Here is a 16,442-nt window from a genome sequence, read left to right as displayed (position 1 = left end):
ACTGCTTATGGTGTGTAGGAAAGATAGATGATCTAAACGTGAATGCAATGAAACCAGAATATTCTATGGAGGCTATAATAGGAGCATTAGAGTATGCTATGGGCATACTTAATAGGGCTATGGGCATACTTAATAGGGCATCCTAACCTACCTGAGTCCATTCCCAATGAAGGGATATTTAAGAGGCTTCTATGAGCATAGATTGGGGCTCCTAAGGACTAAGTATATGCAAACAAATACTTGGTAATAATAGGTTCAGCCGGGCGTGGTGACGCACACATTTAATCCCAGCACTCGGGAGGCAGAGGTAGGAGAATCGCTGTGAGTTCAAGGCCACCCTGAGACTACAGAGTTAATTCCAGGTCAGCCTGGACCAGAGTGAGACCCTACCTCGAAAAACCAAAAAAAAAAAAAAAAAAAAAAAAAAAGGTTCATTTAGAATGTATCAAAGGGAATCTTGTCACATCTATATCAAAGTCTAGGTAGATTTATGATTTAATCTGGAGTGTTGCTGGAACAACTTTGACACATCCAGAAAATTTTACTGTAAGAATGAGTATTTAAATGTAACTACAGGTGACTAAGACTCAAAAGTCATAACCAGCAAAAGTAAGTTACAAAAATTCCTCCCTTTTCCCACCTACTCTATCATCTGTCTTTATCATCTATCTATCTATCATCTATCTATCTATCTATTTATCTATCAATCATGTATCTATCTAGTCTCTCTGACTACACAAACACACACACACACACACACATACACACGACTCTGGTTAATTAGACAAATGAAATATGAACTATGCACCATGTGCATATGAATGGTGGTGCTTAGAATACTTCAAATCTCTTGACTAGAACTTGGTGATTTGTAGATGAAATGAAAGGTATTTAATTTCTCATAAATGAAGCTTGTTCATGAGCAGAAGACAATATATCTGAGCTACTCTATGACTTTCTGATGAGGACTCTCTAGTCCATTCTACCCCCTAGGCTGAAGTGGGTCCTTGTGGTATATTCTTTTTTTTTTTAGCACTTGTTACCATGTCTACTTGGTTTAACTCTTTATCTCTTGCCATCTGTTGCAGTCCAGTTCACATTGCTGGTAGAAATTACCCAACCAAGAGCAGCTTCTGGTAAAAAGAGATTCATTTTGGCTTACAGGCTTGAGGGGAAGCTCCACAATACAGGGGAAAATGATGGCATGAGCAGAGGGTGGACATCACCCCCTGGCCAACATCAGGTGGACAACAGCAACAGGAGAGTGTGCCAAACACTGGCATGGGGAAACTGCCTATAAAGCCCATAAGCCTGCTCTCAACAATACACTACTGGGAGTGGGGTTGCTGCTAGACACCTACTGTGTGGTTTTGGCCTTTTGGAGCTGATTTTCAAGAGGAATGTGGGAGGATTTGAAACGTTGGCCTAAGAAATGGCTTGCAGTGCTGTAAGTACAACTTGATGGACTATTCTGGTCTGAGCTGCAAGACCTGAATGCAATAAGAACTATGGACTGAGAGGTTTGGCTTATGAGGGTAAGAAAGAGCTTTACTTGGACTGGGCTAGCAGTTTGTGTGAGAAGCTTGCTCTTATGCTCGTGTCCTAAGAAGTTGTGCTGGGTTGCTTTGCATAGAAATAAACTGGTGTGAGCAGAGGGATATGGCACAGAAAGAAAAATCTTTGGGTGAACTGTTGCCTGTTCAGCTGCAACTGAAAGATTACAATCTTTGAGACTGGGCTAGCTGACCTGTGCTGGGGCAACAAGAAGAATGTAGACTCTTTTGAAGGAGCCTGAGTGCTCAAGGAGTGCTCTGTTCTTCAAAGTCTGCTTTATTCCCCCCTGGATTAACAAACTGGCACCCTACCTGGTATTGTGGAGTATAAGAAATGCTGGAAAGAGGGTCATTGAGTTTGCAACATGGTCTTGTGTTTTGGAAATGGTTATGGGCAGTGTGAAGCTGGTTTGCTGGTTGCCTGCATAGAGACCCCATGGGCCATGAGGATAAACCGTAGCTTGCAGCGGAGACCCAGTGGAGATGCCGGGACCATGAGATGGCTGCTAAGGAGAGCTGCTGGCCCCAAGGAAGTTCTCCAGGACTGTGAGTAGCCTAGCTGGAGGGGTGGAATTGGAATGCCAGAGACTTGTTGCTGGTTGGAATTATCGGACTTGGAGATTTGTCACTGGCTAGAGTTGTTGGACTTGAAGCTACAGAGTTCGTTTGATGTTTGCCCAAGTTGTTTTAAATCTTGTATTAGTTGAATGTTTCTTTGCTATGCCTAGTGCCATCTTTTGCAGTGTGAATATTTATTCTGTGCCATTATGGTTTTTTGAGGTTATTTTTTGGTATTATGGCTCAGTTAAAAGATCTTGAACTATGGGGATGTATGAACATCATTGGAATTGATAAAAACTATGGGACTTTTAAAGTTACATGAATGCATTGCATTTTACATCATGTATGGTTATCAGCTTATGGGGGCCAGGGGCGGAATGTGGTGGTTTGATTTAGGTGTCCCCCATAAACTTAGGTGTTCTGAATGCTAGGTTCCCTGCTGATGGATATTTGGGAATTAATGCCTCCTGGAGGAAGTGTATTGTTGGAGGCGGGCATATGGGTTTTATAGCCAGTTTCCCCATGCCAGTGTTTGGCACACCCTCCTGTTGCTGTGGTCCACCTTATGTTGGCCAGGGGGTGATGTCCACCCTCTGCTCATGCCATCATTTTCCCCTGCCATCGTGGAGCTTCCCCTCAAGCCTGTAAGCCAAAATAAATCTCTTTTTCCCAGAAGCTGCTCTTGGTTGGGTGATTTCTACCAGCAATGCGAACCCAACTGCAACACCATCCTAATTCCAGAAGAGCAGAGGCTATACTAGCCACCACTTTACTCCTGTGTTTTACCCTGTACCTGGCACAGATCAGAACCTCAGCTGGCATTTGCTGCCTCAGCAAGCAGTCAGCCTTGCCCAGCCCTCTCCCTTGCACCAGTGTGCTGGGATTGCCTACTTGCTGTTATGAGAAGCTCTGTGAACACAAATGGGTGGGCTTTGTTATTGTTGCTTATTTTTGTTTTATTTTGACATTTCAAAGGATCATTTTGGTGCCACCATAGTAATGATGAGAGCCACACTCTTATGGTTCACAAACACATCTGTGCCTTTTCCAGGGATGTGAAAAACTGAGGTCAGAATCAAAAGATTAGTGAAAATGAACAAATCCATGGTGGGGGGGGGGGCTTACCATTAGAGTGACTGGACCCCTGAAGGTAAGAAAGGCAGGAAATATTATATTTGTCAGAAATTAAAGATGACTTGACTTTTTATTTTTTTTTTATCTAGTTTCCTAGACCTGTTTTTTTTTCACAACCTGGACCCCTCTTGGAAAGGAGGTCTTTTATCGGATTTAAACATTGTGGTTGATCAAGTTCAGCCCTTGGAACTTGGTGTTAGGGCTAGCCTTTTTTTTTTTTTAATTTTTAAATTTTTATTTTATTTTATTTTATTTTTTTATTTTTTATTTTTTTATTAACATTTTCCATGATTATAAAAAAATATCCCATGGTAATCCCCTCCCTCCCCACCCCCACACTCTCCCCTTTGAAATTCCATTCTCCATCATATTACCTCCCCATTACAATCATTGTACTTACATATATACAATATCAACCTATTAAGTATCCTCCTCCCTTCCTTTCTCCTCCCTTTATGTCTCCTTTTTAACTTACTGGCCTCTGCTACCAAGTATTGTCCTTCTCAGGCAGAAGCCCAATCATCTGTAGCTAGGATCCACATATGAGAGAGAACATGTGGCGCTTGGCTTTCTGGGCCTGGGTTATCTCACTTAGTATAATCCTTTCCAGATCCATCCATTTTTCTGCAAATTTCATAACTTCATTTTTCTTTACCGCTGAGTAGAACTCCATTGTATAAATGTGCCACATCTTCATTATCCACTCATCAGTTGAGGGACATCTAGGCTGGTTCCATTTTCCAGCTATTATAAATTGAGCAAGGGCTAGCCTTTTTGAGTCAGCACCTAGCCCTAACCAACTAGTTGTTTCTTCGGGATGTTCCAACTATGGGTAAGTTCTTTCTTCACCTGGGCCTGGGGCCCAGTGGGTTGAGCAGAGGGGAGGGCCCCCCAGCCCTTAGTCTCCACATGGGATCTTTTATCCCTTCTAGCTCCAGCTCCCCACATGGCAGGAGCTCCTTCAATTTTCTTTTCTCTCTTTTCTTTCCACGTTTTTTTTTCCAGGCCCTCCACATGGGATCTCTAGCCATGTGTATGCCTTTCCTTGGCTCTGTACTTCCCTCAATAAATATAATAATTTAAGAACTATTCTTCTTGGTCTTTTTTCTATTCGATTCTTTGATTAAAATTAGAAATGGACCTAGGGTTTGGGGTTCAAGGACTTTCCTGGACCCCTAGCACCCTGTTACACTATTTTGTGACAGTAGGCATTAACAAACCCCAATATGAAATGCTCAAATTAAATGATTTCTAAACATTGTGAAATCAGCACATAAAGTGATTTATTGATGTGAGCCATTATTGATGTCATTTTTAACAAGTCATTTTTTTCCATTGTAATTGTTTATTTGCTCATCTGTTTGGTCATTTATCTTTAGACTTTACCCATGAGCCAGATGTACAAATAATTATGGAGGCAAAATGATGGATGTACACTCATACCCCATGGCTAAGGAAGAGGAAAAGGATCAACTCAAGAACTATGAGGCTGACCATGAGAGGTAAATACAGGTGAGCCCGTGGAGTCTGTATCTTGGTGCTAGATAGTAAATCCCATGAAGCCAGGAACTTTCAATATGTTAGGATATCAATGCAAAAGCATGGAGAGATAGTTTAGCACTTTTCTACAAAGCCAAAGGACCCATGTTCAATTCCCCAATACCCACATAATACCAGAGGCACAAGGTGGTGCATGTCTTTAGAGTCCTTTGCAGTGGCTAGAGGCCCTGGTGCACCGATCCTCTCCCTCTCCCCTCCCCTTTCTCTCTCTCAAATAAATAAAGTAAAAAATATTTTTAAAAAGTATGAAGCAATGGAGTTCAATCCTTCCTCAAATTCAATAAGACCTTCTAAAAAGTCTTTGAAGATGAAAGAATCAAACAACTTTGGCCAATGTACTTAGTATGAAAAGAAACTGAGTTGAATCCTTACTCTAACACCAACTGGGTCACTTGGGGTTTATGGAATTAGTTGAAACTAGTTTCTTCTTCCATAGGTGGAAAAAATAATACTCATCTATTACACATATTGCCTGCAAAATACTCACAGAGTTGCCAGCACATACTTAGTAATCAATAAACAGCTCTGATTAGGCAAAGAGCTTACACCCAAAGGGCTTTTTTTTTCTCTTCTTTGAAACCTTTCCCAGTGTTTCATTCTTCTCTATACAAAGGAACTACTTTTTCCTCTGGCTCTTGAAGGAAGTTGCTTGCCCTTCTATTTGTCACTCAGTTTGTCCCTCTTGCATCATAAAAATTGACAACACACCTTTATATCCACCCATCTACTCAGTACTATTGTGGTATTTGCTATGTCCCAGTTCTGGGCTGGGCACAGGGAATTCAGAGATGGCTACAACAAACTTCCCATCTTCAATGGGAGTTGACTTTGGGGGTAGCCTAGGGTTGGTATGCCCAATAGGTAGGGCCACTAAACACTAACATATTTATAGTTGCATTTTATCATGGGAAAATTTAATATTGTGTTGGATTTTTAGACTCTTGTTTTGTGGTTTAGCAGTATTTTTATAGCATAGTATTTTTAAGTCTCTTTTGAACTGTCTTCTGAAGATCTTAGTCTGGCTGGGCTTAGTAACTAGACACATTAAGGAATAATTACAAAGGACTGTGTTGAGTGCTAGCCCAGAAAAGCATGGATATTTTCTAGGAGCCAAGGCAGAAAAGCTCCACTCCTTCATTGTGGTCCTCAAGGACAGGAAGCAAGACATACTTATTTTACCAACAGCTCTCAGATTGTATGCCTGTTATACAGGAGGGAATTCATGCCTGATACTGAAAACCTAGTCAAAAGCCTATACCTGGGAAGGTCATGAACCCCAGGGGAAAAGATACTTTTACATTTACTGAAATTAAAGGATAAAAAGGAAAGAATAAACAGGGCCTGGTGGCACAGGCCTTTAATCCCAGCACTTGGGAGGCAGAGGTAGGAGGATCGCTGTGAGTTTAAGGCCACCCTGACTACAGAATTAATTCCAGGTCAGCCTGGACCATAGTGAGACCCTACCTCGAAAAACCAAAAAAAAAAAAAAAAAAAAAGATTCAAACGTTAACTGAAGAACTTCACCATGCTTTTTCACATGTCATCCTCCACGTGTTTCCCTGAAGTAGGTTCATGTTTCCCTCCCTTCACAGTGGAGGAGACCGGGGTAAAGAAAGACCTTTGCCCAGGACATCTAGTTGGTAGTAAGTCCCTCCCTCTACGTTTGCTCTCAGGAGATGGACGTTGCAATAAAGGACCGTCTAGCTATACCAGTTGCAGCCGCCTAGGGCTAGCGGATCCCCGGAGGCGGGGCCCAATCTTGGTCACAGGGACAGAGTACGGGCGGGGCGGAGCTCTCTGGTTGCAACTAGCCTCCCCTGAGGTGATAAAGTCCCGCCCCTAGGCGGGCAAGGGCTGTGATTGGCTGGAAGAGAATGATTGGAGGGGCGGGGCCTCCTCTGGTTGCGACTAGACTCCCCTGAGGCGAGAAAGTCCCGCCCCAAGACGGGAGAGAGCGAGGATTGGCTGGACCAGGCTGATTGGCAGGGCAGGGCGGGGCGGGGCGCGAGCAGGAAGTGGGAGCCGAGGAGGCTGAGCCGCGCGGGCCGGCGAGTTGTGGCCGCCAGTCTGCTGAGGTGCCAGCGCGGTTGTGGCTTCCGGGCGGATGGAGGGGCCGGGGCTGGGCTCGCAGGTGAGTGATGCGGGCCGTGGGGGCGGCCGTGGGGACCAGCCCGGGGACGGCGAGCTGTGCGGCGGCCGGGGAGCGGCGGCGGGCCTAGCCCGGAGGCGGGAGATACTGGGGAAACCAAAGGCAGCCCCCCTCGGCCAGGCCGCCCGGGCCCCGCGGGGGACCTCGGTGCGGCCCGGCGTCGGCACGTCGTCCGGCGACACAGCTGCCGTGGACCTGTCCTCATTAACCTTGGCCTTGGAGTTGAGAGGCTCCGCGCGCCCTTGCAGCCGAGCTGGCCCCGTCCCGCTCCTGTCCCTGCGTCCCAGTTTCTCGACCGCCGCAGGCGGTTTGTGCTGGCGGGATGGGGGAGCTACGTGTGGCCACCCGCGAAGTCCCGGAGGGCGCCGGTCACCCAAAGCCTCGTGTAGTTCCCGAGAGCAGAAAAGGGCCAGTAGAGGAAGTTACCCACTCCAAGAGACCTGAAAGCTTACCACCCTGCACCTCGAATACTGACTTAAGTGGCGTGTTGTCGCGCCTCATTTTTTCAGAGTTCTTCAATCCTAGCACATGCTTAGCATGCATGCGCCAGGTGTTTTATATGCATAGTTTTATCACAGAATTGGAGAGTCCTTAAGAAAAAAAGAAATCCCCATTTTACAGATGAAAACACTGAAGCTACCTGCAGTTCGAGAGAGCTAGGAAAGCAGGTTTTTTTTCAAGCAGTTTGATATCACATTAGTTGATCTCAAACACAGTTCTTTGCGATCCTGAGTGTTTCTCCTGTTCTCCCCGTCCCTCCTTTGAGCAGTTGGGTGTAGGTGTATGTGACGAACATGTATAGGGAAGTGCATTTTGAAAGAAGAGAAAATGATTGGCAAGCAGACTACATTGTACAAAAGGATTCTTCACCAATTCTTTTTCTCTGATGGCCTCAAAACTTGGTAAGAATAACTGTTAATTCTTAGTTACTGCCACTCTAATAAAAACCTTCAAGGGCTTAAAGTTCACCCCTTTGTGCTGAAGGAGAGATAACCGTGCCTTAGTTACATGCCTTTGAAGAGAGAATGATTAGGAGGTTGAAAAGAATGGCACAAGATAGATGTTTTTTGTTGATAATTTCTTCAGTTATAATGTGAGGAGCTTACCTTATATGTGATACTTTAGCATTTGCAAGGTACCCGTTTTTAATCCACATCTATCTTGTAAGGTAGGAAGGGATGATTTTTCTTTAATGTTAGAAGTGAGTGCTGAGACTCCAGAAATTGGAATCACATGGTACCAGTCAGCTGCTAGGTGACACAGCTAAGATTTCATTCATCCATCAGTCTAAAGTGTTTAGAATATCTTGAGGAAGTTAGGTTGCAATCCAGGTGGACAAAACAAACAAAAGCAACACTCCTCCCCCCTTCCACTTATAAAATTTGATTTTCTCCAGTCCAAATTCAAATGTTGACAGTATTTTCAGAATTTGCATATGTAATCTGATTTACATTTACCTTTCTGACCTTGCTTTCTTGGTTGCTTACTAAGCCCCAACCATGCTGGTCTCCAGGCATTTGTACTTATTATTCACTCTGCCTGAAATGATCTCTCCCATGTTTACCCATGGCTTATTTCCTCACTTCTTTAAGTTCTTCACACAGCTGTCACCCCAAAGTAATACCCTTTGACCCCACCCCAGATTTAAAATTACAAGCCCTTCCCATCATCACACTATCAGTATCACCTCCTGACCTTTCTTGTTTTATATCTCTTCTCAGCATTCAGTATCATTTCACCTCATTGATTCTGTTGATGGTTTTTTTCTTCTCTGTTGAATGCAAGTTCTTTGAGGGCAGTCATTTGTATCAGATACCTTCACTCTTCTGTGCATCGAAGCATCTAGAATAGAATCTAGCACTGGCATTCAGTGAGTAGTCTCAAGCTGGCCATGGATTCACAGTTATCCTCCTGTGTCTGCCTCCTGAGTGCTGGGATTAAAGGTGTGCACCACCACATGCTGCTTTATGACAAATTTTAATGGCCATACTTCAGTTTCACTTTATTTGATAGCCAGGATAATAACCCTTATTACAGTCTTGAGTTTCTAGATTTTGGTCCTCTTAATGACTATTGTTACTTTATAAAGTGTGTGTGTGTGTGTGTGTGTGTGTGTGTGTGTGTGTGTATACATATATGCATATATATATATATATCTATATATATATATATATATATATATACACACACACACATATATATATATACACACACATATATACATAAATATAAATAAAGATAGTTCCAAACAAGAATTATTACATGGTCTACATAGCTTAAAGATGTTCTAGGTATCTGTTGTGGAATAACAAACCACCCCAAAACAGTCATGTCTTCTACATCAGGAATTGGGATGTACTGGTTCAGTACTGGTTTGTTTTTAATTCCACCACATGTAAAGCCAGAAAGACTCATAGGCTGGGAGTGACCTGATAGCTGGGGCTCTGATCTTTTTGGGGTGTCATCACCCACAGATCTAGCAGTTGATGCTGACAGTCATTGGCATGCTTACACATGACCAGGCTTTTGCGTGGCATGGTGACTAGCTTCTATAAAAAGCATCTTGAGAGACCGGAAGAGGAAGCTGTCAGTTTCAAATTGGCACAGCATTTTACTTCTGCAATATTTCCTTAGTGAAGCAGTCACATCAGAACGTGAAGTTAGGAGGATGGGAAATAGACTCCCTACCCCTGCCTTGATCTTGAAGTATAAAGGAATTTGGAGCTTATGTAAAAATCATCACAGATGTATCTAATGCCTCAGATATTTCTCAATCTTGTTCTGCTCCCACTCCTCCTAGTATGGAAGATAGTATTTTGCTACCTTCTCTCTCTTCCCAACCTTCATGTATCTTAATTTAAAAACAAACAAGCAGGCTGGAGAGATGTCTTAGTGGTTAAGGCACTTGCCTGCAAAGCCTAAGGACCCATGTTCAGCTCTCCACATCCCATGTAATCCAGACACGCAAAGGTGAGGCAAGCACAAGGTTGCACATGCCCACTAGGTGGTACAAGTGTCTGGAGTTCGATTGCAGTGGCTGAGGCCCTGGTGTGCCAGTTCTCTCTTAGTTTATACCTCAAGTGACTGATGAAAAGCTCTGAATAGAAGTGTCATCACTGCTATTTTATTATTTGAGCTGTCTTCAATTCATGCATTTTTTGCAGAAATCAGCTTAAATCACTGCTCATTTGGGGAGAGGTAATTTAGTTAAAATTAGATGATAAAATTTAAAGATTACTTAACTTAATACCATAATATTCTGAAGATGCCACTGTCAGTCCCTCATGGTTGTGTAACCTCTACTCTGCCCCCAAAATACCTTGTAAACAGAGTGGCCTACTTGATACATACTTTAAATTTGTACCTCTAGAATGAATCAATGTTTTGTGATAACAAAACTATATGTAAATAAAAGGTTAATTCTTCAAATGCAAACAATCTATTCAGCACTAGAAAAACTGGTAAGCTATCAAAAGGCTGTCCAAAAAGGAGAAGGCATGGAGAGCCAATGTACATAACAACAAAACAAAATACTCAAAGTTAATTAGAGACTGGGGTGTGTGCAAATAAAAAACAAGGTACCATTTATCATTTGTTAGTAATCTGACAAGATTTTAAAAAGATTGGCAATATCTTATTCGGGAAGATTTGTAGGGAAAAAGGACACTGGAAGCATGTCTTAGGGAAAATATTTGGTTGTATGTTATGCTTAAAATAAATATGTTCTTTTAACTCAGCAGTCAACCTATATTGGGAATCAGTCCTGTGGAACTAGAATATGCAGGGTGTTAACTGCAGGTTATTTATGGAATTGAAAGAATGAAATCAATTTGCATCTCAAACAATAAGAGAAAGGTTGACTAAATAGTGTTAGAGGTGCAGGGTAGAGTGACATTCAGCTTCACTCACCTGAAAGGCTGAACATGACACCTTCTTAGGTGAGAGGTGCAAGGTGAAGAATCATGTGAGTACTGTGATCCCTTTCTTTATTAAGTATAAGAAAAACTGATAAAAATTACATGTGTATACAATGTCACATGTGCCTGCACATACTTAGACATATAGAAAACTGATTAAAAAAAATGCATGTGTGGGCTGGAGGGATGGCTTAGAGGTTAATGCACTTGCCAGCAAAGCCAAAGGACCCAGGTTTGATTCCCCAGTACCCACATAAAGCCAGATGCACAAAGTGTTGCATGCATCTGGAGTTATTTGCAGTGGCTAGAGTTCCTGCAATGCCCATTCTCTCTCCCTCCACCCCCATCTGTCTCTTTCTGTCTCTTTCTCAAATAAATAAATAAATAAAATATTTTTTAATGCATGTGTATACAGTGTCACCTGTGCATCCATATATTTCTATGTCTGGTTATATGTGTCCATAGTCCATTAGAAAGCAAGTGTAGATATAAATAAAATGAGGAAGGAAGGATACACAGACTTAATGGACTCTGTTGGTGCATTATTGGAAGAGAAATTCCAGGTTGCTAGCTGCTTATTCACTTCTGTATTTCTAGATCATTAAAGTTAAAATGTGTCACTTCATAATTTTAAGTGACCAAGTAATTTTTATATGAAAACTGATTTCTGTGAATCTGCGCTGTAACGTTTGTTCGTTATCTATTGAGCATGTGGATTTGGTTCTGGGTGAGATGGATGGAATAAAGGCACCCTCCACCCTCTTTGCACTGAATGCAGCTGTGAAGCCTAGACAGAAAGTAGATAGCCTTCTGAAAAGTATATACTGGCAATTAGATTGGGGAAGACCAGAACTGGAAAAGCTTCAAGCCAGTAGGAGTTTACCCGCCCCCCTGTGGTCAGGCCCTGGAAGGGAGCATCTGAGAAACTGTTTCCACTCATGGAGCAGGAAAGCGGTCTCCTGGCAGTGCCAGCACCTGAAACATCCCTGAGCAAACGGAATTGTGATTCCAAGTGAACCGTTCTTTAGAAGTGACACCAAAACCACCATCCATCCATAAAATGGTAAATTGTGCATCAAAGCTTGAAGCTTGCCATTGTGTGAAAGATTCCCCCCCCCTTTTTTTGCCTGTTTGTGTTTAGTTTATGTGGTGTGTGCATATTTAGGGTGTATACATGTCTGTGGAGGCCAGAAAAGAAAGATGGGTGTCCTATATTTCTGTTCTGCTTTGTTTCCTTGAGGCAAAGTCTCTCACTGAACTCGGAGCCATTGTTTTTGGTCATACTGGTTGGCCAGTGAGTGTCAGTGGTTCTCCAGCATATCTCTCTCTCCCACCAACCCTCTTCCTCCGTGACTGGAATTAACAGGCATGTGTGACCATGTCCAACTTTTTACTGGGTGGTAGGAATTGAGCTCAGGTCTTCTCAAGCACTCATACTTATGTAGCAAAGGCTCTTATTCATTGAGCCATCTCCCTAGTCTCCATGAAGAAAATTTTAGGAAAAGGAACGTTCCAAGCAGAGAGAATATTTATAAATCATGTATCCCAATGACATATGTCTAAAACACTAGGCATTGGGATGAGGGGTTCGGTGGATAAAGTACTTGCTGTGCAAGAATGAGTACCTGCGTTCAGATCCTCAGAACACATAAAAACCACCAGATGCAGGTGTCTGTAATCCCAGAATGATATATTTTTCACATTATTTTACTTCTAATCCGTGTGTGTTTGTTTAAATTGAATTTCTCACAGACATCATATGGTATTTTTATTTTTAATTTAATTTATTAGTTTTCTTTTCAGTAAATACAGGCAGTTTGGTACCATTATTTAGGCTCATCTGTGATCTACCCCCTCCCATTAGACCCTCCTTGTTAATGAAAATGGGTCGTGCATTGTGGAGTTAGCCCCCAGTTATTGGTATGATAAATGTCTCTGCAAATCATGACCCAACATGTGACTCTGACATTCTTTCCGCCCCCTCTTCCGCAGAATTTCCCTGAGCCATGTTGGGTTCATTTTTGGTCTGCTTCAGTGCTGAGGTGTTGGGGGCCTCTGAGGCTCTGGCTCTCTGATTTGGTAGGAGTTGATTTTTCTCTGCGTTGGTCTCCTTCCCCTTTGTGCTGGTATCGGTTCACAGGAAAACCTCACCCTTGCTTATTTCGCCAGTTGTCCTTAGTTTCAGTTGGGCCCCTTTTGAGGTATGTTGGGGCAGCTCTCTTAGGATCTGCATCTATCTTTTTTTTTCCTTGTTGTCTGTAGTGCAGCTAGGCGGTTGCCATCTTGACTGGAAGTCCTCATATGGTTTTTTAATTCAGCCTAGGAGAGTTGTTTATAAATGCATATGCAGAGAGTGTACAGCTTCTGAGAATTGTTTGTATGTCCATATACAGAGACACATACAGCTGCCAGGAATTATTTATATGTGCATATACAGAGACATGTCCAATTGCTGAGACTTGTTTATACATGCATATTCAGAGACGTGTGCAATATCTGAGAGTTGTTTATACCTGCATACTTAGACATGTATGCTGAGAATTTTTTATACATGTGTACACAGAGACATGTACAGCTGCCAAGAATTTGTTACACGTGCATGCATACACATACAACTACCAAGAATTGTTTATGCGTGCATATGCAAAGGCATGTACAGCTGTGGGAAATTGGTTATATGTGCATATACAGAGACATGTACAACTGCCAAGAATTTCAGTTTTTTTGTTGTTGGTTTGTTTTTCTAGCCCAGGCTGACCTGGAATTCACTATGTAGTCTCAGGGTATCCTCAGACTCACAGCAATCCTCCTACCTCTGCATCCACAGTGGTGCAATTAAAGGCATGAATCACCATACCTGGCTTGTTAAGAATTTCTTATATGTACATGTACAAGAATGCTCAGAGCAGTATTGCTTTAGCAGCACAAAACTAGGAAAAGTCAAACATGCAAGCAGTAACAAATAAATTGGGGCATGTTAATAGTTTAGAATGTTTTACATCAAGAAGAATGAATTAACTGTAGCTTTCCATATCAACATGGATAAAGATTATAAGTCTAACATTAAAACAGGTAGTACATGATTCAACTTATATGAAAATTAAAATTATAAAACAACTATATATTTAGGGTTGTATACACAAGGGATAAAACTAAAGAAAAGCATGGGGCTGGAGAGATGGCTTAGCAATTAATGTGCTTACCTGTGAAGCCTAAGTCCCACGTTTGAAGCCTAAGTCCCACGTTTGATTCCCTGGGACCCACATAAGCCAGATGCACAGGGTGGTGCATGCATCTGGATTTCGTTTGCAGCAGCTGGAGGCCCTGGCATGCCCATTCTCCCCCCCCCCATGCCTTTTTTTCTCACAAATAAATAAAAATATTTTTTAAAAAACTAAAGAAAAGCAAAACAAAACCAAAAAAAAAAAACACCTGTTTGCAATGTGGGAAAGTGATAGAACATGTTAGGGCCAGTCTTGTTTCTTTAACTTGGTGATAGTTTCATCAGGTTCATTTTATATTCTGTACACTATACGACAAAATCCAAGCTAGGCAAAGCATACATGTAATCCCAGTATTAGGGAGGTAGAAGCTGGGGGATCAGGAGTTTAGGGCCTGCCTGGGTTACATGAAACTGTTTAAAAAAGAAACCAGAAAAAAATTATATATATTTATATGCTTCTCTATATTATTATATATTTTAAGAATTTTAAAGCAACTTTTTCATATAGCTCGGAGAACAAAGTAATGTCATTGGAATAACAATCTTTCAATGAAACATTTGAAAATGATATATTTATAATAATCAGCTTTTTAATTATAGATAATCTGTTAATCTATGTAATAATAATTCTGGAATTTTCAGTATACTTAAGTCTTGTATGTGTGTGTTTTGCTGGGTATTGGAGTTGGACCCAGGGTTTCATATATGCTAAGTAAGCACCCTGTCACTAAGCTACAGCCCACCGCCCACTCAGTGTCATTTCTCAAAAACAGTATAATACATTTATTGAAGTTGAATAGTTTGATCTATTCCTGCTTGGAAATTTAAATGGTTTATGAAATTGGTTATTATACAATCGAATGGCTTGAGATCTTAACCATAATTTATAAAGTTATAATTTAGAGTCTTTTAAACATTTACTTAAAATATGTAAATACATATTTGGTATCTGGGTTTTTAGGAAACTGAGAAACTTTAAGTATCTCTCTTTTAGCTGTAGGTGTGGCTTTCTTAAAGTTAGATTTTTGTTTTAGGGAGTTAAAGTGATTCAGTGAGTCCCATTTGTGCTGCCTGCTTGTCCACTAGATGAAAGATTGTGTGGGTGTGGGTAGGTGGTTTATGGACATTCTAGTGCCACTCGCTGCTGCAAACTAGTGCCAGATGCTTGTACCACATTTTGTGTCTAGCTTTATGTGAGTGGCTTGGTGAGTTAAACTCAGGCCAGCAGGCTTTGCAAGTAAGCACGTTTATTCACTGAACCACTTCCGAGCTCTTCCACTAGATGTTTTAATCGTGTTGTTGACAAATGTCAAAATGGCTGCTCTCTTGAGTAGCTAGAATTACAGGGCTGGAACTTCAGCCTGACTGACTGGATTGTCTTGACCGTGAGAGTTCACGCTCCCTGAACCCCGTAGTCTCTTCTGTAGTAGATCCCTATTGCTGCAGAACAATCGGCCACACATGCAATTGCTTAGAACATCTACCTAGTAGCTCTTAGTTTGTCAGAGGTTCAGGCACAGCTTAGCTGGATCCTCTGCTCAGAGTCCAACCAGACTGACATTAACACTAAGCTGTTTCATTATGGAACTTGGGGTCTCTTCAAACCCATGTGGTTCCTAGCAGAATTCAGCTGTTTGTGGATGCTTGATCAAGGTCTCTATTTCTTGCTGTGCTGCCTGCAGTCCTTGCCATGTGGCCCTCTCATGGGTGTTCTCATTTCATAGTAGCTTAAGGTTCCAACACCATTAACAGAGTCTGCTAAGACAGTCTGGTTTTTTGAGGTAAGGTCTCACTCTAACCCAGGCTGACCTGGAATTCACTATGTAGTCTCAGGGTGGCTTGGAATTTATGGCCATCCTCCTACCACTGCCTCCCGAGTGCTGAGGTTAAAGGCGTACTCCACCACGCCCACCTAAAACAGTATAATATAGCATCATCAAGGGAGTGACAGATTGTGTCCATCTTCAAGGGGAAAGGAAAATACAAGAGTTTGATGCACTGGGGAGTGGAGAGAGTTGTTTTCTGGTAAGCCCACCAAAACTCTGGAAGGAGGGACCTGGAAATGTTCCTGCAGTGTCAAGAGCCGTCAGCCTCTGTCTAGCATTAAAATAACAAACTACGTTTGTGTCTTTTCAGATGACCTTTGTCTATGACAAAATAATGTAATTTGCATTTTTTCTGGTATTAAGCATCTTCCATAATAAAGCAGTTAAAGATAGTTTCCAGGCTGGAGAGATGGTTTAGCAGTTAAGGTTCATGCCTGCAAAGCCTAAGGACCCAGGTTCGATTCTCTAGGTCCCACATGAGCCAGATGCACATGGTGGCACATGTGTCTGGAGTTGGTT

The 16,442-nt window shown here is 42.0% G+C and overlaps 1 protein-coding gene across 3 annotated transcripts in view; it reads left to right on the top strand.

The window, feature by feature from the left end:
- Positions 1 to 6,828: 6,828 nt before the first annotated feature.
- Zdhhc13 (zinc finger DHHC-type palmitoyltransferase 13) overlaps positions 6,829 to 16,442 on the top strand; it is a 48,222-nt gene continuing 38,608 nt past the window's right edge. For 2 of the 3 annotated variants that reach the window (XM_045145445.1, XM_004650808.2), the window contains exon 1: positions 6,829 to 6,939. In XM_045145445.1, coding sequence (XP_045001380.1) covers positions 6,913 to 6,939 — 27 coding nt within the window. In that variant the 5' untranslated portion in view covers positions 6,829 to 6,912. The remainder of the gene's footprint in view (positions 6,940 to 16,442) is intronic. The other variant, XM_045145446.1, reaches the window with a different exon arrangement.

Source organism: Jaculus jaculus, chromosome 3 (assembly GCF_020740685.1).
Source record: "Jaculus jaculus isolate mJacJac1 chromosome 3, mJacJac1.mat.Y.cur, whole genome shotgun sequence".
Classification (NCBI taxonomy): domain Eukaryota; kingdom Metazoa; phylum Chordata; class Mammalia; order Rodentia; family Dipodidae; genus Jaculus; species Jaculus jaculus.
The sequence above is the reverse complement of the archived record's forward strand: the minus strand, read 5'-3'. Positions and strand labels throughout refer to the sequence as shown.